This window comes from Lissotriton helveticus, chromosome 11 (assembly GCF_964261635.1).
Source record: "Lissotriton helveticus chromosome 11, aLisHel1.1, whole genome shotgun sequence".
NCBI classification, from domain to species: Eukaryota; Metazoa; Chordata; class Amphibia; order Caudata; family Salamandridae; genus Lissotriton; species Lissotriton helveticus.
This window is the reverse complement of record NC_136072.1, coordinates 909,443,559-909,463,214: the sequence shown is the minus strand read 5'-3', so window position 1 is coordinate 909,463,214 and position 19,656 is coordinate 909,443,559. Positions and strand designations below refer to the sequence as shown.

Genomic DNA, 19,656 nt, shown 5'->3' with positions numbered 1-19,656 from the left:
GAGACCTTTTGGAGGAACCGGGTGCTTTGCTTGTAGAACACACAATAGATTAAACTTGATTCTGTCAGCAACAGGCAGCAAATTAAGCTTCCTGAGGTATGGAGAGATGAAAACATGGTGGGAAGATGTATGGTCTCATAATGGCAATCGGACGAGCGTCCGTCCATCATCATTTGGGGTTCTAGACCTTCCGACATGGAGTCAGCGGTCCTGACCGCCCAGTTACGATACGACCGCCGTGCAGGCGGTCGTAAACATCCCTTTTTCCATTGCTGCTTGTGCTGCGGCCCTGAAAAGGGCTGCAGCACAAGTCGCAATAGAAAAAGGGTGTTTTTTGAACATCCATGCTCCTTGTGCCAGAAAATCTTTAGACAAGGCGTGCTCTTTTGTCGTTCCCTGATTCTTCCTTTATTTGGCCTGATGACAGCCAGTTGCAGAAACCCCGCACATCTTTGTGCCTCTGTTGTGGGTGCTCCAGGTTGGGGACAACCCTACTGTAAGGAGCAACAGGTTATGTCAGGCGTGCAGAGTGGAATTAACATTTGGAAGAAAAAACACCTCCTACAGGTTCTATAGTTGCAGACAATGGATTTAAAAGTGGGAGCTCAATACCTCACTTGGTGTTCCAGTTCCGCGTCCTATGAAAAGGACAGGAGTGCTGAGCAGAGTACTTAGAGGTCTGCTATGCAACCAGAGCTGGTATCTGCCAGTCTTCGAGAGGTGAGAGGTCTTCACCGAAGTCTGGATCTCTGGCTGGAAGAGCTATCTACCTGTTCTGAAGTTCCTAGAAGCCTGCCGGTCGAGAGAGGAAAGTTGTGCTGATTTCTGGTGCAAACATGAATGTGTGTTCGCAATTGCCAAGGCCCATTTGTGGTCATGATTGTGTGTCTGATTAAGCCTTTGCGCAACTGCACCTGCCTACTGAAGATTCGGCCTGAGCGTGGCCATGCCTACTTGAGTTGTGATTGGCTTTTGTGTGGCCACTAGTGCTCAGACCTCGAGTTCTGCCCAAGCATGGCTGCAACTGCCCAGTCTTGTGCACGGAATCTGTGTCAATGACTTCCAGGAGTAACCAGCCCGCGGGGGCTGTTAGTGCCCGTTGTACCCTGACCATGTAGGGCTGCATCAGCATTACTCGTCACCAGCCAGAAGATGCTGCACCTGCCTGGTGTCTTCTGGCTTGATTGGGGCTCTAGCAAGAACAGGCCAACTCCTAAAGCTGGCTTGTCACCGGACCCCGACTTCAAAGACACTCGCTCTTGGTCTGTCCAGGACCGCATCAATTCAGGACTATAGCATCTTCTGGATGTACTATTTGGTGTGGACTCAGTGGATGAAATGGGAAATCCAGGAGGGCTGCAGGCTGGTGCGCCATCTCTCCTCTCCTGCAAGAGGGTCCGAGTGTGCTCCATAGTCAGGCGGCGGAACTGGTCCAGCGCTACTATTCTACTACTAAGAAGTAAGACTGAACTTTATGAGAACAAAGCACACCTATCTGAGAGTGATAGTCTGCACCTGAGCTTTATTCATGGTACTTACTGCCTTATGCCCCATAACAGGGGCCATGAGACTTGAGGGGGAGCCTGGATCCAAAGGAGTTGGTGGTGTGGGGGGAGGAGAAAGAGGGTTAGGAGTTAAGTGTGGAGAGGTACAGCACTGCACGAATAGCACCCAGACACACTAAATTGCATTCTGTTTAAGTAACTTTAGAATTACGTTGTCATATCTGTTAAGGTACTTTTTTTTGTATAAAAATAAGCAATGGTATTGAGTTATTGTATGATTGTTGAACTCTGAAATTGAGCACCACCATATTACCGCCCTGAGAATCCTGTGACTGTTTGCCATTGCAGCCACTGGCATAGGAAGTACCCCAGGGCATCAGAGGCAAATTACCGGAACCCTCACACCTGAGGCCCATTAGCCCAAGCTTGCACTGTAGGTCCCAGAATGGGTCTGACAGGGACCATCACCACAGATGCATCTCAGACCGGGTGGGGTACCCTCATGGGAAACCTGAGAATCTGGGGATATGGGATACCTCAAGGGGCAGTTAATCACATCAATGTTTTGGAACTAAAGACAGTATTTGTAGCACTGAAGGGCTTTCACAGACATCTTGGAATAGGTAGTACAAATCTGAACGGACAACACAAATGTGAGTTCTCTCTGAACAAATGGGGGACAGGGGGGCACGTAATCTCAAGTGCTATTCAGCCTACTTCAGGTTATCTGGAAATAGGCAATTCATGGGGAGATCTCACTAGTAGAATCAGTGGTTAATTTGTAAAACAATAAGTGCCAATACCCTTGTCAGCAGGACAAGGCAGCTTGCACCAATCATTGCCCGTGCCACTGCCGCCAATTACAGTATCAACACAACTACTAACCATCACACGTCTCCAAGTGTGAGAGTTCATGCTATTCAAGGCCCACAAAGCTGTATGAATGGTTTTGGGTAGCAGTATTAGTGATGTTAATGTACATAATAAACAGTTGTTGTTATACTCGTACCCAAATTTGGCAGACAGCGCCACCATGGGGCAGACTGTCACATGCACCGGTTCTAAGAATTAATCACTGAAGAGATACACTTGCCAGGGCACCAAAATGCAGAAGCAGACCGATCAAGCAGACAGTTAGGGATTTCACACGAGTGGAAGCTAGACCAATGGCTGGTTGAAACATACACCAACTCGCAAGAATACCACAAATATGCATGTCCGCAATTACATGCAAACTCAAATACCAAAGCTTTACATCCAGGCAGTGGTTCATTTGTAATTAAAAACAAGCATTGAAAATGCAATAGGTCTCGCAATAGAAGAGTTTAACTTTTTTCGTTTTGCAAATGGATGAGTGGCGTTGCGTGGATGAGTGGCGTTGCGTGGATGAGTGGCGTTGCGTGGATGAGTGGCGTTGCGTGGATGAGTGGAGTGTGAGTGGCGTTGCGTGTGTGAGTGGCGTTGCGTGTGTGAGTGGCGTTGCGTGTGTGAGTGGCGTTGCGTGTGTGAGTGGCGTTGCGTGGGTGAGTGGCGTTGCGTGGGTGAGTGGGGTTGGAATGCAATAGGTTTCGCATTAGGAAAGTTGTAGTTATTGGTCTTGTAAATGACATAATTTATTTATTTTTTCGTTGTTAAAATTGCTAAATTGATGGCTTTGTCATTTACAATGCCAATAGTTATAACTTTTGCGAATGTGACACCTATAGCATTTGGAATGCAACATGTTTTGTATTTACGTGACTTATATGGCAGCTCTGGTCGTTATGCTACATCTCTAGATAGTTTTATCTTTCGCAAATGTGACACCTATTGTAACACAATATGTGTTGTGAGGGTGAGTGAGGGTGAGGGGTTGAGGGTGAGGGGTTGAGGGTGAGTGAGGGTGAGGGTGAGTGAGGGTGAGGGGTTGAGGGTGGGTGAGGGGTTGAGGGTGAGTGAGGGTGAGGGGTTGAGGGTGAGTGAGGGTGAGGTGTTGAGGGTGAGTGAGGGTGAGGTGTTGAGGGTGAGTGAGGGTGAGGGGTTGAGGGTGGGTGAGGGTGAAGGGTTGAGGGTGAGTGAGGGTGAGGGTGGGTGAGGGTGGGTGAGGGTGGGTGAGGGGTTGAGGGTGAGTGAGGGTGAGGGGTTGAGGGTGAGTGAGGGTGGGTGAGGGTGAGGGGTTGATGGTGAGTGAGGGTGAGGGTGAGTGAGGGTGAGTGAGGGTGAGTGCGGGTGAGTGAGGGTGAGTGAGTGAGGGTGAGTGAGTGAGGGTGAGTGAGTGAGGGTGAGTGAGTGAGGGTGAGTGAGGGTGAGGGGTTGAGGGTGAGTGAGTGTGAGGGGTTGAGGGTGAGTGAGGGGTTGAGGGTGAGGGGTGAGGGTGAGGCTGAGGGGTTGAGGGTGAGTGAGGGTGAGTGAGAGTGAGGGTGAGTGGTGGGTTGAGGGTGAAGGGTTGAGGGTGGGTGAGGGTGAGGGGTTGAGGGTGAGTGAGGGTGAGGGGTTGAGGGTGAGTGAGGGTGAGGGGTTGAGGGTGAGTGAGGGTGACGCACTGTGCACCCAGTAAATGCACATTACAAGGGAGCTCGATCTTGAACCAGTATTACCTTGACGACCAGGATAAGGGCCTAAGGGATCTAATGCCTTACTTACCAACACTTCACTCGCCTATGCCTCATGTACAAACACCTACATAGATAAAAGGGTGCTTGCCCTAAATGTATTTAGTTGTGCCCTGGAGGTTTCAGCGCCGTGTTGCGGCGCCTGCGGGCCTGGTTAGAAAGAAGCTGAAAAGTTGAGCCGCTAACTCCCCTTTTGTTTTTTGGAACAACTTCTGCATTGTTTCATTCCATCTCTTTGTGAGTTGTGCTCTGGTGCGCACGCAGCTCGTGAACAGACTTCATTTAATAAATACTGCGTGACAGTGTTTAATCCAGTCACCTAATAAGGGAGTTTACGGAACACACAGTCTTCCGGAAATTAAACAAGTGTGATAGAAAGTATGATGCAAGCCTCAAGCCCTTGATTCGGCCATGCCCCCTTCCAGATTCCGGTTCCAACCTAGCCATTCTGCCTAGATTTAGCAGATCATGAGGCACAGCGCAGGCTCTCGAAAAGAGAAGACGACAGCCTTTGATGCAGAGCGCAAGTGAAGCTGCTGGCGGCAGATACATTCAGGCCCCTTTGTCCAGCCGAACCACGTGACCGTCTTTAAAGGGTCCGAGGTCGGGATGCATCAGAGACAGTGTGCCCTGTGAAAAGATGGAGAGATAAGAGGTAGCTGCCCCGCCCAGTCTCTCGGGGGCTGGGAGCCACTGCACACCTTTGATGTCTCCCCTCCCCATACAGATAAAGCAGACCAGAACCAACTGTAAACTGCTGAGTAATGGCGTCACTGCAAATCACTCCAGGCCCGAGGTGTCATGGGATGCCAGCTCCACATACGGTGAACCCGAGCAGAGTCACACACATAGCACTGAGGGCTTAAAAGGTGAAAAACACTGCTCGTTAAAGCGTGTAAAAGAATACCAAAAACTGCCGTGAATGCACCCAGGGACGCTGATGGGAGGATGACGGACACCGGGCTGCAACCTCACACGAACCTTTTGATGGTTAAAGCAAACGATGCAACCTGCTAACGAACATTTTACTAAATGGACATGCCCTGTATGCCAGTTTTAGGAACTCACGTGCTGCTACTTAAAATCTCGTGGAAGGAAACATCTGTGCTGCGTCACCGCAAGTCTTTTAATAAGTGGCATCGTTAGGTTTGGAAGGGCCTGCAGAAAGGCGCATAATACACTGGCAAAAAATGCTTATGATTTATTTCCCTGTCAGGCCTACGCTGATATCTGCGTGTTTTAGGGCGGAATTAAAACAAGAAAAGTAAAATAAAGGGAGACGCCGTGAAAGGACAAGTGACTGGAGAAGGGAGCACCAAAAATGAGGAATAGAGAGAGAAGAGAGGAAGAAAGGAGGGGATTGAGTGCAGAAAATACAGTCCGAGAGAAGGGAAAAAGAAAAGAGGAGCGAAATATTCAGAAGAATTCGATGGTGAGAAGGAAAAAAGCGGAGAAAGGGTAGGTGTGAGAAAGAATGGAGAGAAAAAAGAAAGTGAATGTGAATGATACGGGAGAAAAGAATTGAGAAAACCGAATGGGAGAAGAGAATAGTGAAAGACAGTAGAGAAGGGAAAGACTGGGAAATGGGAGACAAAATAAATGAGGAAGAATGAAAAGGGTAGACGAATGTTGCAGGGAAAGCGAGATGAGGAAAGGAGGGTAGAGGCAAGAGGAGGGAGGACGTAAAAGAAGAGGCCTGGGCTCTGATTAACATGACAGCGGGGAGGGCACTCAATAAATTAGAATTGAAGAAACAGATGAGAGGGGTAGGACAAGGGACAACGAGGTTGAGCATGAGGGGCGAGAAGGAAAACAAGCTCTCGGCATTGCGTGGCGGGAGGGGGCGGGGGGGAGGGTAGCTGTGCACGTCGAGTCGGAACAAAAAACAAGTGAAAGCGGGATGTAATTAGGGGGGAGGAGAAGTCTGGGCAGGCAGGATGACTCAGGGGAGGGGGCGGAGCGGGGCAGAGCGGCATGTGGGTGTGAAGAAGCCGGGCCTTTGAAGTGAAGCTAAGCTTCACTTCAAAGGTGTCGGAGGAATGCGGGCGGCTGTGCACGCGCTTTTAAGCTCAATGCACATGCGCATTGAGCTTAAAAGTCACGGGCACTGCAAGGAATCGCCACGATTCCTTGCTTCTTAGTTAAAGCTTGTTTAAGCCGCAATAGGCTCGCAAGCTCGATGCGCATGCGCATCGACAGGCGAGACCTAAAAAGTGCTGGGGCTCTCGTTAGGAGGCAGCTTACACCAGCCCATTTCTCCTGTTAGCGCTGCCTAAAACAGAACAGACTCCTAACCATGAAAGTGGGAGGAGGATGTGGAGTAATTACCAAAGCTGCCGACTTCGGAGCTGGGGGACCAGGTTCGAGTCTTGGTGTTGGCTCAACATCCTGTGATTGTGGGCAAATCACTTAATCTCCCCAACAATTAATGAGTCCTTAACTGGTGCTCATGAAAAGCGCAAGTGTTGATGATTAAGTGCCGATGATGAGCACCGGAAACTACAGGCTCAAATTAAGCACTGCATCTACGTGTCCTCACTGCCTATCCCAAGGAAATGCCCTGTCAGTAGAATGATCTGAGATATTTGCCTACGCCTTTCCAATGATCCTCCAATACCAGTGGTGATAAACGGGTGCAAGCAGACAGACATGGTGCTGATCCTAATAGCCCCACAATGGGACAGATAGATATGATACTCTGATTTAGTAGAAATGGCAGAAAGCCAGATGATAAAACACCAGTATTTCAAAACATGTTCCCACTGCAATAAGGGAAAGTTTGCCACCCAGTGCCAGCCATCCTCTGCTTACCGGCATAGCTCTAGCTGACCTAGAATTCGCATGATGGTTGTTTGGAGGTACTAAGTTAGGCAAGTCGGCCTACCACAAACAAAAGCTCTGTGCCAAATAGACCAGCTTTTACTCGCTCGGTCAGGAAAGGAAATCTGCTGCATAACCTAATCAGAAACTTGATACTACATCATTAGTAACTTGATGCATCTACTGGTACAACTCCTGATCCACCCATTTGAAACAGCGCACAAAATAGGCCTTAAATTCTTAATGCAAAAAGCAGCCCTTTTATTTTCAATCCCATTCCTGGGCGTCTGAGCGAATTGCAAGCCCCAACTATCCAAGAACTATACCTTCAGATACACATAAATATAGGGTAGTCATGACATCTAACCCCCACTTCATACAATAGTGGTACCGCATTTTTATGTGAACCAATCGATACAACTACTGGCCTTCTTTCAGTGCCCAAAACAGACAGATACAGCATTACAAACTCTAAACGTGAGAAGATTGTTGTGTCCTGCTGGACACGTTCCAGTGTCTCAGCAGGTACTAGTTTACTAGCCACTCCCTTGAGGGCTGTCCATACACCCACCCCTCACCCATCCAACACAGGCATCACCGGTCAAAGGGCCAGAGTGCACAAGCTCAAGGTCAGTAGCAATAAGAGTCTGCGTCGTTATTTACAAAGTATGTGGGCCTAGGGCCCACGACTTTACATTGGCGATGAGGGGGTCTGACCCCATGCTGTGCCACCTAGTAGTTTGCCTCCTTGCTTGAGGAGATCCGGGTCAGCACTGCCCAAGGAAATGGCCCGTCGCCCCAAGATGAGGGTGAACCCGTCCGCGCTGTGAAAGATGAAGGGAAGCAGTGCCTCTTATGAGGATTCGATGAGGAGCGTGCTCCAGCCACTAGAAGAAGAGGGCGCAATATGGTCTACAGCCTCTGCCGTGAAACAGTAGAGAACAGAGACGCTTTGCCTCCAACCTCACGGCACATACTGCCGCCCATCTGCTGTGAGACTCAGTGAGGCAGGTGAAGCAGAAGAGAGCAAGCAGCACTATGACCTCGCCTCTCAAGGAAAGAGAGGGCATCAGTAAAGCTGCGGTGAGTGAGTGGAGTGCCCTGTCAATGTATGAGGCGCCAGGACTATACCCAACGTGCCACTGCAGCTTCTGCAAGTTGAAGCTCTGTAGTGCCTTGCCACTGCATGTATGGTGCTGCTGGGGCTATTATCCCTTTGTCCCGGTGAGAAGGGAGAAGAGTAACCCAAAGGGCATAAGCAAAAGTCCTTACAAGTGAGCAGAGCACCATGCACCCTTGATGGCTACTTGCCTGCCACGGTGGCACAAGTAGCCTTCTGGCTCACATAGACCCCTGAACGCAGGCTGGCAGAACTCTAGTAAGGACGCTGTTGAAAAGCAAGTAGGTGAGGCTCAAAGCTGCGCCTCCATGAATGGTTCCCCGCCCCGTCCTCACTCTATTGGTCCCGAAAGAGCAGTCTATTGGCATGGCGAAGTGCTGCAGCCGTCGAGGAACCCGCCGCTGCATGACCCCGGTGCCGGCAAGGCCCCACCTGCTTTGAGTGGCCCCGCGCCTGTCTTTGCAGCGCCCCAGCAAATGGAAGGAGACCAGCACGACCCCACTGGGTAGAAAGCTGCCGTTGCATGAACAGAGTGGCTGCTGGGCATCCTAGCAGCCGCTCTGCCACACCGCCAGGGTTGATTGGAATTGAAAATCGCCCCGGGCACGCATAAAAAAAAATCGGCCCACATTTGCATACTCACTTCTCAGTCAAATCACTGCTTTGGCGTATTCTTATAAAAAAAAAACTTTAGGGAGTGGGGGGTAAAAAAAATGCACGTGTTAGTTTACAAGTGTGAAACAAGTGAGGCCACTTCTACTCAGGCCCACTTCCTCCGCTCAGTATGTGCACACATTAATGGGCCGGCCAGCGAGACAAAGGGAGTGACACCTCTTGCTAAACGGAAGTAATGAGCGCCCATCTGCCCCTAGAAAGGCCACCCAGACATCCACTGGTCCACTGGCTGTTCGAACAAAAGAGACAGCGCCCAAATGGCCCCTCAGACTGCTCAAAAAAGCAGCCCACAGCAGAACTCGGACACCGGTCCCTCGGGCATTGCCCGAATGCCCGTGTTACCAATCCGACGCTGCACACCGCACCTGGAAAACAAAAAAAAAGGTGACTTGTATCAAGCGCCCAGGCGTAGGTTACCATTATAGATTGAAGCAAGCCCCTGTGGCCTCGCCTCTACACTGCAAAAGCACATAAAAGAAAATAAAGCCCTACTGTGCTTCCACACACTGCTCCAACGCGGAATCAGATGGATACCGCAGCATGTCCCCCATTTGAGCAAAGCTACCTTGGCAGAAGAGTGGCTGCAGTGCCACCTAGCAGACTATTGGTAGTACTGCACCTGCACAAAGAAACGGCCCTAATGAGGCAGAGACTTATGCCATGCATTAGCTTCCATTGCGTGGTGCAAACCCCGCCCTAATATCTCCAGTGCCTTACAAAGAGCCCCAAGGATGCTGCCACGAGTTAAGTAAAGCCAAAGGATCCCTGTTCCTCCGTATGAGATAAGAAACATGCAGGCAGTGAACAAAGTGTGGCACTAGGGAAGGAACACAGTAGAGAAAGTAGAGACTGGCTGTTGTAATGAAGAAACGTACTCCGGCAGGGTAAGTAAGAACGTCTTTATTCTGTCATCCACTCTCTGTAACTGACATGCTCCCCAACATTCTAAAGTAAACTCTCACGGAACATTCTAAGGGGAGGGAGGGAGGAGGGCGGAAAGGTTAATACCAAGGGAAGGAGAAAGGAAGATTACAACACTGGCCTATTGGGCTGTCTATCATCTTGAAGGGGAGATACCGTTACCCCACCAAGAGCACCAATATGCCCAAAACTGTCCCAGCCAAGAAAGCTGCCACAAGATAGTGAAACCAAACACAGCTCCATACTGATCTCCCCAAGGAGAATCTACAAGCCCTGCAAGGCCCTGCTATTCAGCCAGCAGCCCACTGAGCGCTGCATGCCCACCACTGGTCTCATTTCACCAACGTATGGTGCCAGGAGCAAGCAACAACAGTCACGAGGTCCAGGATGTCAGCCCACCATGGCACTGAGAATGCTGCGTGCCCCTAGAAAAAAAGACTGCCTGCTCAAAGTGGACGGTGCTCGTAGGAGTAAGAGACCGACCGACAGACTGACACAAGGCCTAGTGAGGCGAGCCCTCCGAGTCTAATACTCGAGATGGCCGAGAGAGTGGCTGTTGACCACCTCTGCAAGAGAAGAGAGCAGGAAAACAAGGAGCTAGCTGAGGGTAACTTGTAAGAGACCATGTCAGTTGCAGAAAGAACCTGGTTGCCTGCCAGGTGCTAGCAAAAGAAACGCTGATGCCATGAGGAAGAAAACTGCCACTGTACCCCTCAACAAGACAACTAACGAGCTGCCTGCCATCTGCCCCACACACATGCCTAGCACCACAAGAGCTCCCTAGGAGATCCCAGTGGAGGGGCCTAGCTGGCCCGAGTGCAGGAAGGAGATCATGTTCATCCTAACTGCACCAGCATGGCCCCGCATTGGGACAAAGACTGCTCCGAGTGTGTCCTCCCCCACACTGCCTAATGACTGAGTCACCAGTGGCCCAATACAGGCAAGAGGAGAGTTGCACCCTCTGAGTGGCAAACTGCCACCACCACAGCTCCCTACTGCCCAAAGCAGAAATTTCCAGAAGAGTGAACACCACAGAGAAGGGACTCCTAGAAGGTCCTTGAAGAGGGAACACGAGATAGGTGGCCAGACACTACCCAGCACTCAAGAGAAAAAGGAAAACCGATCAGCGGCTGCCCTGATCACCACCAAGCTGGAGCTCAACACCCGAGGCCGGTGGCCGGACTACGGAAAAAGTCAACCACCACATGGCTCTGTTGGCCATCTCCGGAGAAGGTACATGTCTAGTCATCCAGAAGAGACTTGTGACAAGAAGTCCTAACTGCATCAGTAGAGCGAAGGTTCAGGCTGAAGTATCAAGAAGGAAGGATAAGAGAGAGTCTGACCTGTTGGTCTACACTAGGAACCTGATGACTGACCAAGCTCAAGAGGGAGGATCAGGCCATGCCTGAAAGGCATGCTCAAGAAGACTCAAGCTGCTGATGGAGCGCACCCAGACACACAAGCAGCAAGCTACCTAGTTGACACAACCCGGGAACACATGGTGGGAGACCCACAAGTAAGACACATGCATGCGCAAACAGAGTCTCTGCCTTACACTTCTCAGCGCATCTAGTCAGACACAGTCACTGACAGCTCAGCAACCCAGAACAGCCAGGCACAAGGATGCAGATGGCTCCCCAAAGGATAAATGGAAACACCTGGCCTCCATCACTCCCAGTTGTCGACGACCCAAGAAGGAAGGGCTGCAATCCTCAAGCCATGACGTCTCCATATGTCGTCCAGGTTCACCACATGGCTGGCAACCCCATCACACCAGCCCATGTCAAGTGCTCAATCACTACCTCCCCTGGAGTATCAAATTATCGCACTGGAGTTCTACACCATTGCCATACCAACTGACAAGAAGCACCAGTGACCACCTGCTGACCTGGATTGCATTTGGATCCCGTTAACAAGAGCACGTCTTGACCTAGATCCATCTATCTCTGAGGTTTGTCCGAGCAACTAGGCAGTGACTCCTCTGCGGTTCTGCAGCTGCTTTGATGTAGGCACACATGCAGCCCCAGCGCAGTCCGCAAGCAGTCCCTTGGCAACCCAGACATGGGTCTCCCACTGGCATGAGAGATGGGCTTGATATTGCCCCACAGACGGACTTCAGGATGTAGCAAGGCCGTTTAACAGAGATTTCAATAAGTCACAGCACACCAAAGACTGTATTCAGTGGTTCGAGCAGCACCGCAGTGAATCTTTGCAATGGACTCTGACCATGCTCCTGACCCACCCTGTTTTCTGTACTTTTGATACCTGCCACAAATAGTCCTCTGCATCAGCGAAGTGGAACAGCTTCAGACCATGGACATGTTTCCACCTTAGTGCTGCGGACGAATCCAAGCCAGCATTCGTGCCTGGAGACCTTCAGGTTAAATTGTGGATGCTGGCAAATATGTCCTATTGCAGTCTCATCAGCCCCATGTCCACTGCTGTCCCGCTGATTGCTTCTCTGCGCTGATGGACCCTGTGGTGTAACTTTTATTGTTGTTTATACCCAAAGGTTGGACTTGTGTTTTGTTTTTCAATACATTTCAAAACATTTGACCTTACAAAGGATGCATAGTATCTGTGATTCTTTTAAACACTGAGCCCCCAGTTGACATAACTACAGCTTGGACAACAGTAACTGTTATTTGCACTTTAGTAGTATGTGTACTGAAACGATGACCAAAAAAGGCTTCATTCTTTTCTTCCTGTTTGAATTACATTTAAGTATTTTACGTTTGTTTTTGTATCCTTCAGCAAAAAAGCTGTTTCCCTAGAGCCTCAAATGGGGGTGTTTATACTACCCAGGGAACATTGTCACCCCTTGACATCTCTTTGAATGGCTAATTTCCAATATATGGAAAAACACACAACCCCGACTGCAGAACCAGTAATAATAATGACCTACCTATATGACGCTCACGTTAACATCTCCTCACCAGCAAGAGAATAATCATCCTTTTCTCTCCCACTCCCCTTCTTCACCCCTCCCGCCTCCCCCTTCCTCCTCCACCACCTGGATGCGGGTAATAGATGGTTACGTTGTTTTATTGAAATTACTGAAGTTCATGCCTCTATGAATGCAATATATAAACTGTGAGTTCTACGACCTATGTACAGTTGCAAACAACGTTTATATATTACTAATTATAACACTCCATTCTGACTGCTTTAACATCTGTGAGTGCATCTCTGTGAGCTATATGGACAAAACGTGAAGGTATACTGCTTGATAGTGCAGAGGTAGGTAGGCCCGATGATATTCAATGTGGGAAAGGGGGCCTTCGGTTGGTGGCTGCTGGTTAGCAGGCCACGCGGCTGTGGGAGCTGGGCTCCTGGTTACTTGCTATGGGGAAAGTAGGATAGGACAAAGGTGGCACAGCCAGCGGCACGCGGGCGGCTGGGTGCAGAGTGCTTTTGAGCAGTTGGGCGCTCAATATTATCCAATGGGAAAGGTAAAAAGGGAACAAAGGCTGCAGGCTCGGGGATGGAGACTCTCCAGGGGCAACCAGCACTTCGAGAGGTAAGTTGGGACCTTGGAGCACAGGTAGGTACCACAAAGGTAGGCACAGGGGGCTGTAGGGCGCTGGGTGCAGGGGTGTCTTTGGGTGTCGGAAAAGCTTACCCTCGGCTGGCCGTGGTTGGGGTGGCCCCTGGTTCTGAGTCTGCAGGCATCGGCTGGTTCGTCGAGGAGGGTCTTTGGGCACTGGACTTCGGGTCCCAGTCGCCGGGGGGCGTCCTCGTGGTCTTGGTTCAGTTGGGCCCTGTAGGAGAGTAGGGTCTGCTTCCTATGGTCACCCCCACGTTTTGCTTTTGCTTCTCTGGTTTTCGACTTTAATCAGACCCACAGCCCAGATGCACTCTCTTAAAATTACACCATGTACTCTAGGTACATCCACAATTGGGAATTGGTTCACCTTATCAACCCTTGTACCAGTGTACCATAGGTACCCAGGGCATAGGTGCCACCAAGGCCTACCAGGGGCTGCAGCATGTATTATGCCACCCCTGGCTGGCCATCCAAACTGACACAACTGGCTGATCACTCAGCTGGGGCAAGGGTGTGTAATCACCCCTTGCTTAGGTATAGTATTCCTACATCTTCCCTAATATATAGACACACAGTAACCTATAAGTCACTCCTATGGCAGGCCTTAACAATCCTGGAGGCAGAGTGCTTGGTTATGTGCGACATGGTGCTCTAGCATGAGCTGAGCCTGTCGGCAGCTTTCAGAACCATGTCCTTCTAGCGGTTATGTGATATTGCCATACCATATACTCTTAAGTGCATTATGAACCTCGCGGTTAAATGGTTTGGCTTTATCCAAATATGTCGTGTAAGGTGTCATACGCTTTGGAATACTACCCCCTCGTCAATTCTGGCGACGGGGGTAGCATTCAACCCTTCTAGAGGGAGAAGACATGTTAGTTCTAACTATCCCGGTTAAAGTTAACCTGAGCCCCAGCATCACAAAATGGATGCTGCTGCCACAGACACAAGTCTGACCTCCTGCTGCTGGGAGTCCTTCCAGTCACGGAGGTTTGGACAATAGGTTTCCTGCCTGGAGAGGTGCGAGCACCACCCCAGACAGGACTTTGTGTATTGGGACAGGGAGGGCTGAATAGATTGAGACCTGCCTGGGGCACACTAGGTGCTCCATGCATACCCCAGTTCAAACCGGTTGCTGGGGCACTCCAGCCCCAGCTCTGGCACGAAACTGCACAAAGGAAAGGGGGTGTAACCACCCCCCTTCCTGGTCCCACCCATAGGAGGGACCTAGTGAGCAAACCAGCCCTCTTTAGTTGTATAAAGGTAGGAGCTGACCCAGGAGACTTTAGATTAATCCTGGCTGAAACTTTGAAACGAAACTCTGGACCCTTCGACATTCACCTGAACGGAAGACTGAAGAATCTCCCTTGTGGCCAAGGAGTGACCACCCTGGGCAACCAGGCACCATCCAGCAACTCGACGGCTTGCTTTGTCCCCGTTCCCGCCAGAACCCGAGCACAGAGCCCAACAAGACCTCGACTCCCGGACCTCTCTGACCCCACTGCACGACTCCAGCACAGCTGAGCCCCGTGGAAGGCGTCGGAACCCGTGGAACCAGGCAACTTGGAAAGTCTTCAACTTGATAACAGCGCAGCTCCTGAGGCATCCTCAAAGCTGTCCACTGGGGACTGAGACACACCGACACCGAGCTCCACCTGCACCGAAGATCAGCCCTCCACACTCCACGAGATCTGCGTGGGGCCCTTCTGCTTGTGTTCTGCTCGACGCGTTGTCCCGGTTGCTGGCCAGTTGGCTAGTAGCCCTGTGACGACGATCCTTTTGAAAATCCAATGCTGGTCTGGTTGCTCCAGACTTGCACTTGCTTCTGTGAAAAGGTGAAGTAACTGAGACCCTCCTGGTCTGCACCAGAAGCTCTTTGTGTATCCTGCGTGGGTTTCCTTTGCCTAGGCTTGTTGGCTCCGTTCTTGAAGTCGACCCCTCCATCTACGAGAACCTTCATGGGGTTCATGGGACAGCTCCTCTCCAGCACCTGGTCGTCCTCGACGCCTCCTGGTCCGCGTAGCTGCCAAGACGAACTTCACGACAGCACCTGATTGCTCCTCGACGACGTCTGGTTCCTTCCTGGTTCCACCCGGTGACTGGCTAGTGACCTAGACTCTGTCCCCTCTGCTTTCAGGTCTTCTTCAACCCCGATCCACCCTTGGATCCACCCGGACATCTTCCTCCTGGTCGCCTGCAGCATCTTCTTCCAGGGCTCCATAGGAAACAACGTGAAAACCCGACACACTTTGACACCTATGCACCCGCAGCCCGTGGGTGAGGTAACGCGAGTACTTCGGTGCTCCTGTAGGGATTGACTATCCTAGTGTCTAGTTTTGTTAGTTGTGTACTCCTAGTTAGACCGGAAGTGTCCTAAATCTTCCATTACTTACCTTCTACGTTCCTATTGACTCTCGCGTGAGTACACTGACACTGCACGCGCCGCCTGTGGACCTCCTACTCCTAACCTAAGGGTCAGATAGTGTAGCCCCAGCGATTCCCTAGGCTCTAGGCCTTCTCCTTTCACAAGTCGTGGTTCTTATACCACTTCCTTAGTATATGGTTTTACGCGCCCCTAGGGCCTAACTGTAAATTGTGCTATTCAAAGTATTTCTAAGAGTAACTTGTTATGTGCTTTTGCCTCTGATCTCATAAAGAGTTCAGAGGATTGTGTTAGTGAATAAATACATATATATTTTATATATATCCTGTGTGGTGTCCTTTCATTTGGTATTCAAGGGGTTACATATGGTAAAATAGCTGGCTTTACACACCCTCAAGAGTCTTTTAGCCTAAGACTGTTCTGTCCACGCTACCACTAGGTTAGCTGGTCTATAAGGTTGACTTACAACCATCACCATAAGGGTTATTTGGACTGGTGCAAGGTGATCACTAGAATAGTGAACACCATATACCAGGCCAACTTCTCACAGGCACGTCCCGGGCTCGGCGGGTGCAGAGTGGGCTGGTCCGGGGCTTCCTGGTTGGCACCAGGTGGGTTGTTGCAGAAGAGCCTCTGCTGTAGTGAGTCCCAGTCTTTAAGAGGGTCCAGGCAGGCAGGTCCTCCGGGTGTCCCGAGGTTGCTGTCCGCATGAGTCGCCGGGTTTAGGCAGGAGCAGGTTCCAGGATCGACAGGCTGGTAGGGCTGGGGCCAGGTCCGCTGTCCTGGGGTGAGCACACCCACTAGCCTGCTCCTCTCCTGTGGGAGGGGGGCCGGAGCCTAGCTGGGATTGGGCAGGGCTCCCGATCTACAAGATGGCTGGAGCCTGGGGTTGTGCTTCACCTAGTCTCCCCCACCTGAGGGGTGGTGTTGGCACAGGCTGGCACACCCCCCTTCCTGACGTAGCTTTTCCCGCCAGTCTTCCTGCTAGAGTGGGGGTCAGAACTGGTGGGGGCCGGTTGCTCGGTACAGCAAATATCTGGAGAAGCTTACAGAGGCGGTATGCCTTTGAAGCTTCCCCCTGCCCATCCTGGGGGAGGAGACCTAGCACCTCGCCCAGGATGTGCATTGTTGCAGGCCCACGAGAGAGGGGGGGGCTCTCCACCCAGGGGTCCAGCAAAATATGTGCTGTGTGGCAGCCTCTGCGGCCACTCAGCCCAGACATAGATTGGAGGTTAGGGTTTCAGAGGGCATCTCTAAAATGCCCTCTGGTGCATTTTACATTAAGTCCCACACTGGCATCAGTGCGGGTTTAATGTGCTGAGAAGTTTGGTACCAAACTTGTCAGTCTTCAGTGTAGCCATTATGGTGCTGTGGAGTTCGTAATGACAACCTCCCAGCACCATATACTCTTAATGGCATCACTGCACTTACAGTGCCCAGGAATGGCCCTGGGTACTGTAGGGGCACAGGGCTCATGCACCTGTGCCCACACCTCTGGCATAGGGCACCCAGTTGGAGGGGTGACTGAAGTATGCCAGGGCAGTGGGTTCTGTGGTCATGGCACACAGGGATGTGTGTCATGTCGACTCTTGGTTTAGTTCTGTACTTAGGCACTCAGCCTGCAGAGGCAGTGTGTGGGTGCCAGGGTACAGGGCCCCTGAGGGTGGCACAATAAGTGCTGCAGCCCTCCGGGGTCTTCTCTGGTCACCATGCACTGGGTACCTAGAGTACCATTTACTAGGGGCTGACAGGTGTCTAGATATGCCAATTGGGTTTCTAGTTTCAGCACAGTTTTAGGGAAGGAACACAGCCCCATGGTACCTGGTTGGCAGGAACCCAGGGCACACTCAGTCAAAGCACATCAGCAGTTCAGAAAAAAGTGGGGGCATACCAAGGCAAGAAAGATGGCACTTTCTCACATCACCCCAATAACTTTTACTTTTACTTGAACAGCAGCCATCCTGGCGTACAACATGGCTAAACCATATTGTTATAGCCAGTAGCTCTTGCGTAGGCAAGACCTATTGGCTTTGTCAATGCTTGTTAAGTGGGTAATCACTGGTAATTGTCTGTTCAGATGCTGGTGCATTTCTGATAACATGTATTTTTGTTACTTGTGGCTATTGTAGGTGTCTATTGGAACACTGACTTAAACTAGTTTATTTTCCCTGTAGGTGACCCTGGAGACCACAATTGGAAATAACAACCCAGATCTCTGGAAGTTTGTGAAACCAAAGGGCACAGTATTTGAATGGCTGCGAAATATTGTGGCTAATCGTCTGGCGAAGAACGGGTCTGAGTGGGCCTCCATATTCACCAAGTTCAACAGTGGCACGTAAGTTATTCAGTTTCATGTACTCATTTTAGCTTAATTTAATGCAAGGTGAGAAGGCCTTAATCAGCTATTAATTGATTTCTATTTGTACCTTGTGCCTGCTGCAGATGGCAATATTGTGTTTGTTACCTGAAAATGTCTGACTGCACATTACTTGCAAAGAGATAGATTATGAATGGCCTTGTTGGTATATATTCTGCCGCTGATGAGATAGCATAGAAATGTATACAAACACTGGGGCTAACGCTTCCTAACAATTGGCAGCTTTTATCATGTTTAACTTTTATGTATCATCACAAATGTGGACCACCTTTAAGTCAGCAAGCCACATTTTGCTTCTAAGTCATGGGAATCTTCACTTTTTTGTCTGTTTTAAAATGATTCCACTGATGACTTTAGGGTAATTTCATTCTCCTCCCCACCACCAGCCAACATTGTTAGTGGACCTTGTGCTGCCCCATGCCATTACATTTGGTACCTGACTATAATCCACCACTATTGGCTTGAGAATCCCATCAAACCGGATTCTGATACTTTTCATTAAATGTGGAGACCATTTGTATTGCTTCTTTCCCAAGATGAGAGCCTCTGGGTTCCTCAATTGGTCTCAAAATGTCCTCATCTCCCTCATCATTGACTTAAAACTAAATCATGTCCTCACACAAATTGCTTAAGAATGCCCTTACCTCTATTTACATAAGTCCCCCCTTACCATTTTCTTCAGAATCTTTTTGTCTCCCCCCTATCTAGTGGCTTGAGAAGCCTATGGCTGCCAATGTTCACTTAAGTTATTTTGTTCTTGTTCTTCCCTCTTCCCATCTCCGCTCCCCTCCCATTCATCAGTGTGAGTTCCGTCCGTTCCCCACTGGAAGGGCATATCCTTTTTTCCACCTTACGGCTCGGATTTAGTTTAAATCCCACACCAATTTGAGCTGAATTGACCTTGAATATTTTCTCTTCTATTTGAATGGCTCTCCATGGTCCATGCTTATCTCACTGCTGAAACTATTCAGCTGTATAGAATTATACTTCTCTGTGTACTTCCTGTACCAGTCATCGTTTAACATGCTGGAAAATACCCACAACAAGCCTGTCTCCTTACTGTGTGTATTTTTTGGTTTGTTTATGTTGTTCATTCTTAAAAAGACCAATGGGATTCACAGTATGCGTACAAACTTAAGAGTTTACAACCTCCACTCCTAACTGCCAGTTCGAGGCATGTGTGCTCTAGAAAAACATGCTTTGCATACTCCTGCCATTTAAAGTTGGGCCCGGATGCTTGTAAGTTGTTTTTATTCGAAGAATTCTTTTCCAGTCATGAGTTAAGGTGACTCCTCCTTTCGGTGATAATGCACATGGGCATCGACTCCATTGTTGGATGGCTTACTTTTCGCCGTCTGGTTCGGACGTGAATTGCAGCGCTCTGATTCGAAACAGTTAATCGAGATCCCTTCCGTATGCAATTCACTTACCCTCGTCGGTATTGTTTTCAATCGCGTTTTCCAACTTTGTGTCAAAAAATTCAGAAAACTTTCATTATCCAATCAGGAAACTATAACCACGGCCTTTGGGCCTAGCTTGTTTTCCTCTATCTACTTCCACTTGAAGGTCCCTAATCGAGTCTTCTACTGATGGAACGGACGCCATTTCAATTCTGTCCACTGTGCTATTCTAAATACTCGTGCACTTGTGGTTCCGTGAATTCTGAACCCGTTTTATAAATGGTATGGTTTTGTTACGAATTTGATATTAGCGAACC

General features: G+C 49.8%; 1 protein-coding gene across 1 annotated transcript in view; it reads left to right on the top strand.

Moving 5' to 3' along the window:
* PLBD2 (phospholipase B domain containing 2) overlaps positions 1-19,656 on the top strand; it is a 149,995-nt gene that overhangs the window by 89,239 nt on the left and 41,100 nt on the right. Inside the window, exon 7 of the mRNA XM_078667146.1 lies at positions 17,737-17,897. Within this exon, the coding sequence (XP_078523272.1) occupies positions 17,737-17,897 (161 nt within the window). The remainder of the gene's footprint in view (positions 1-17,736; positions 17,898-19,656) is intronic.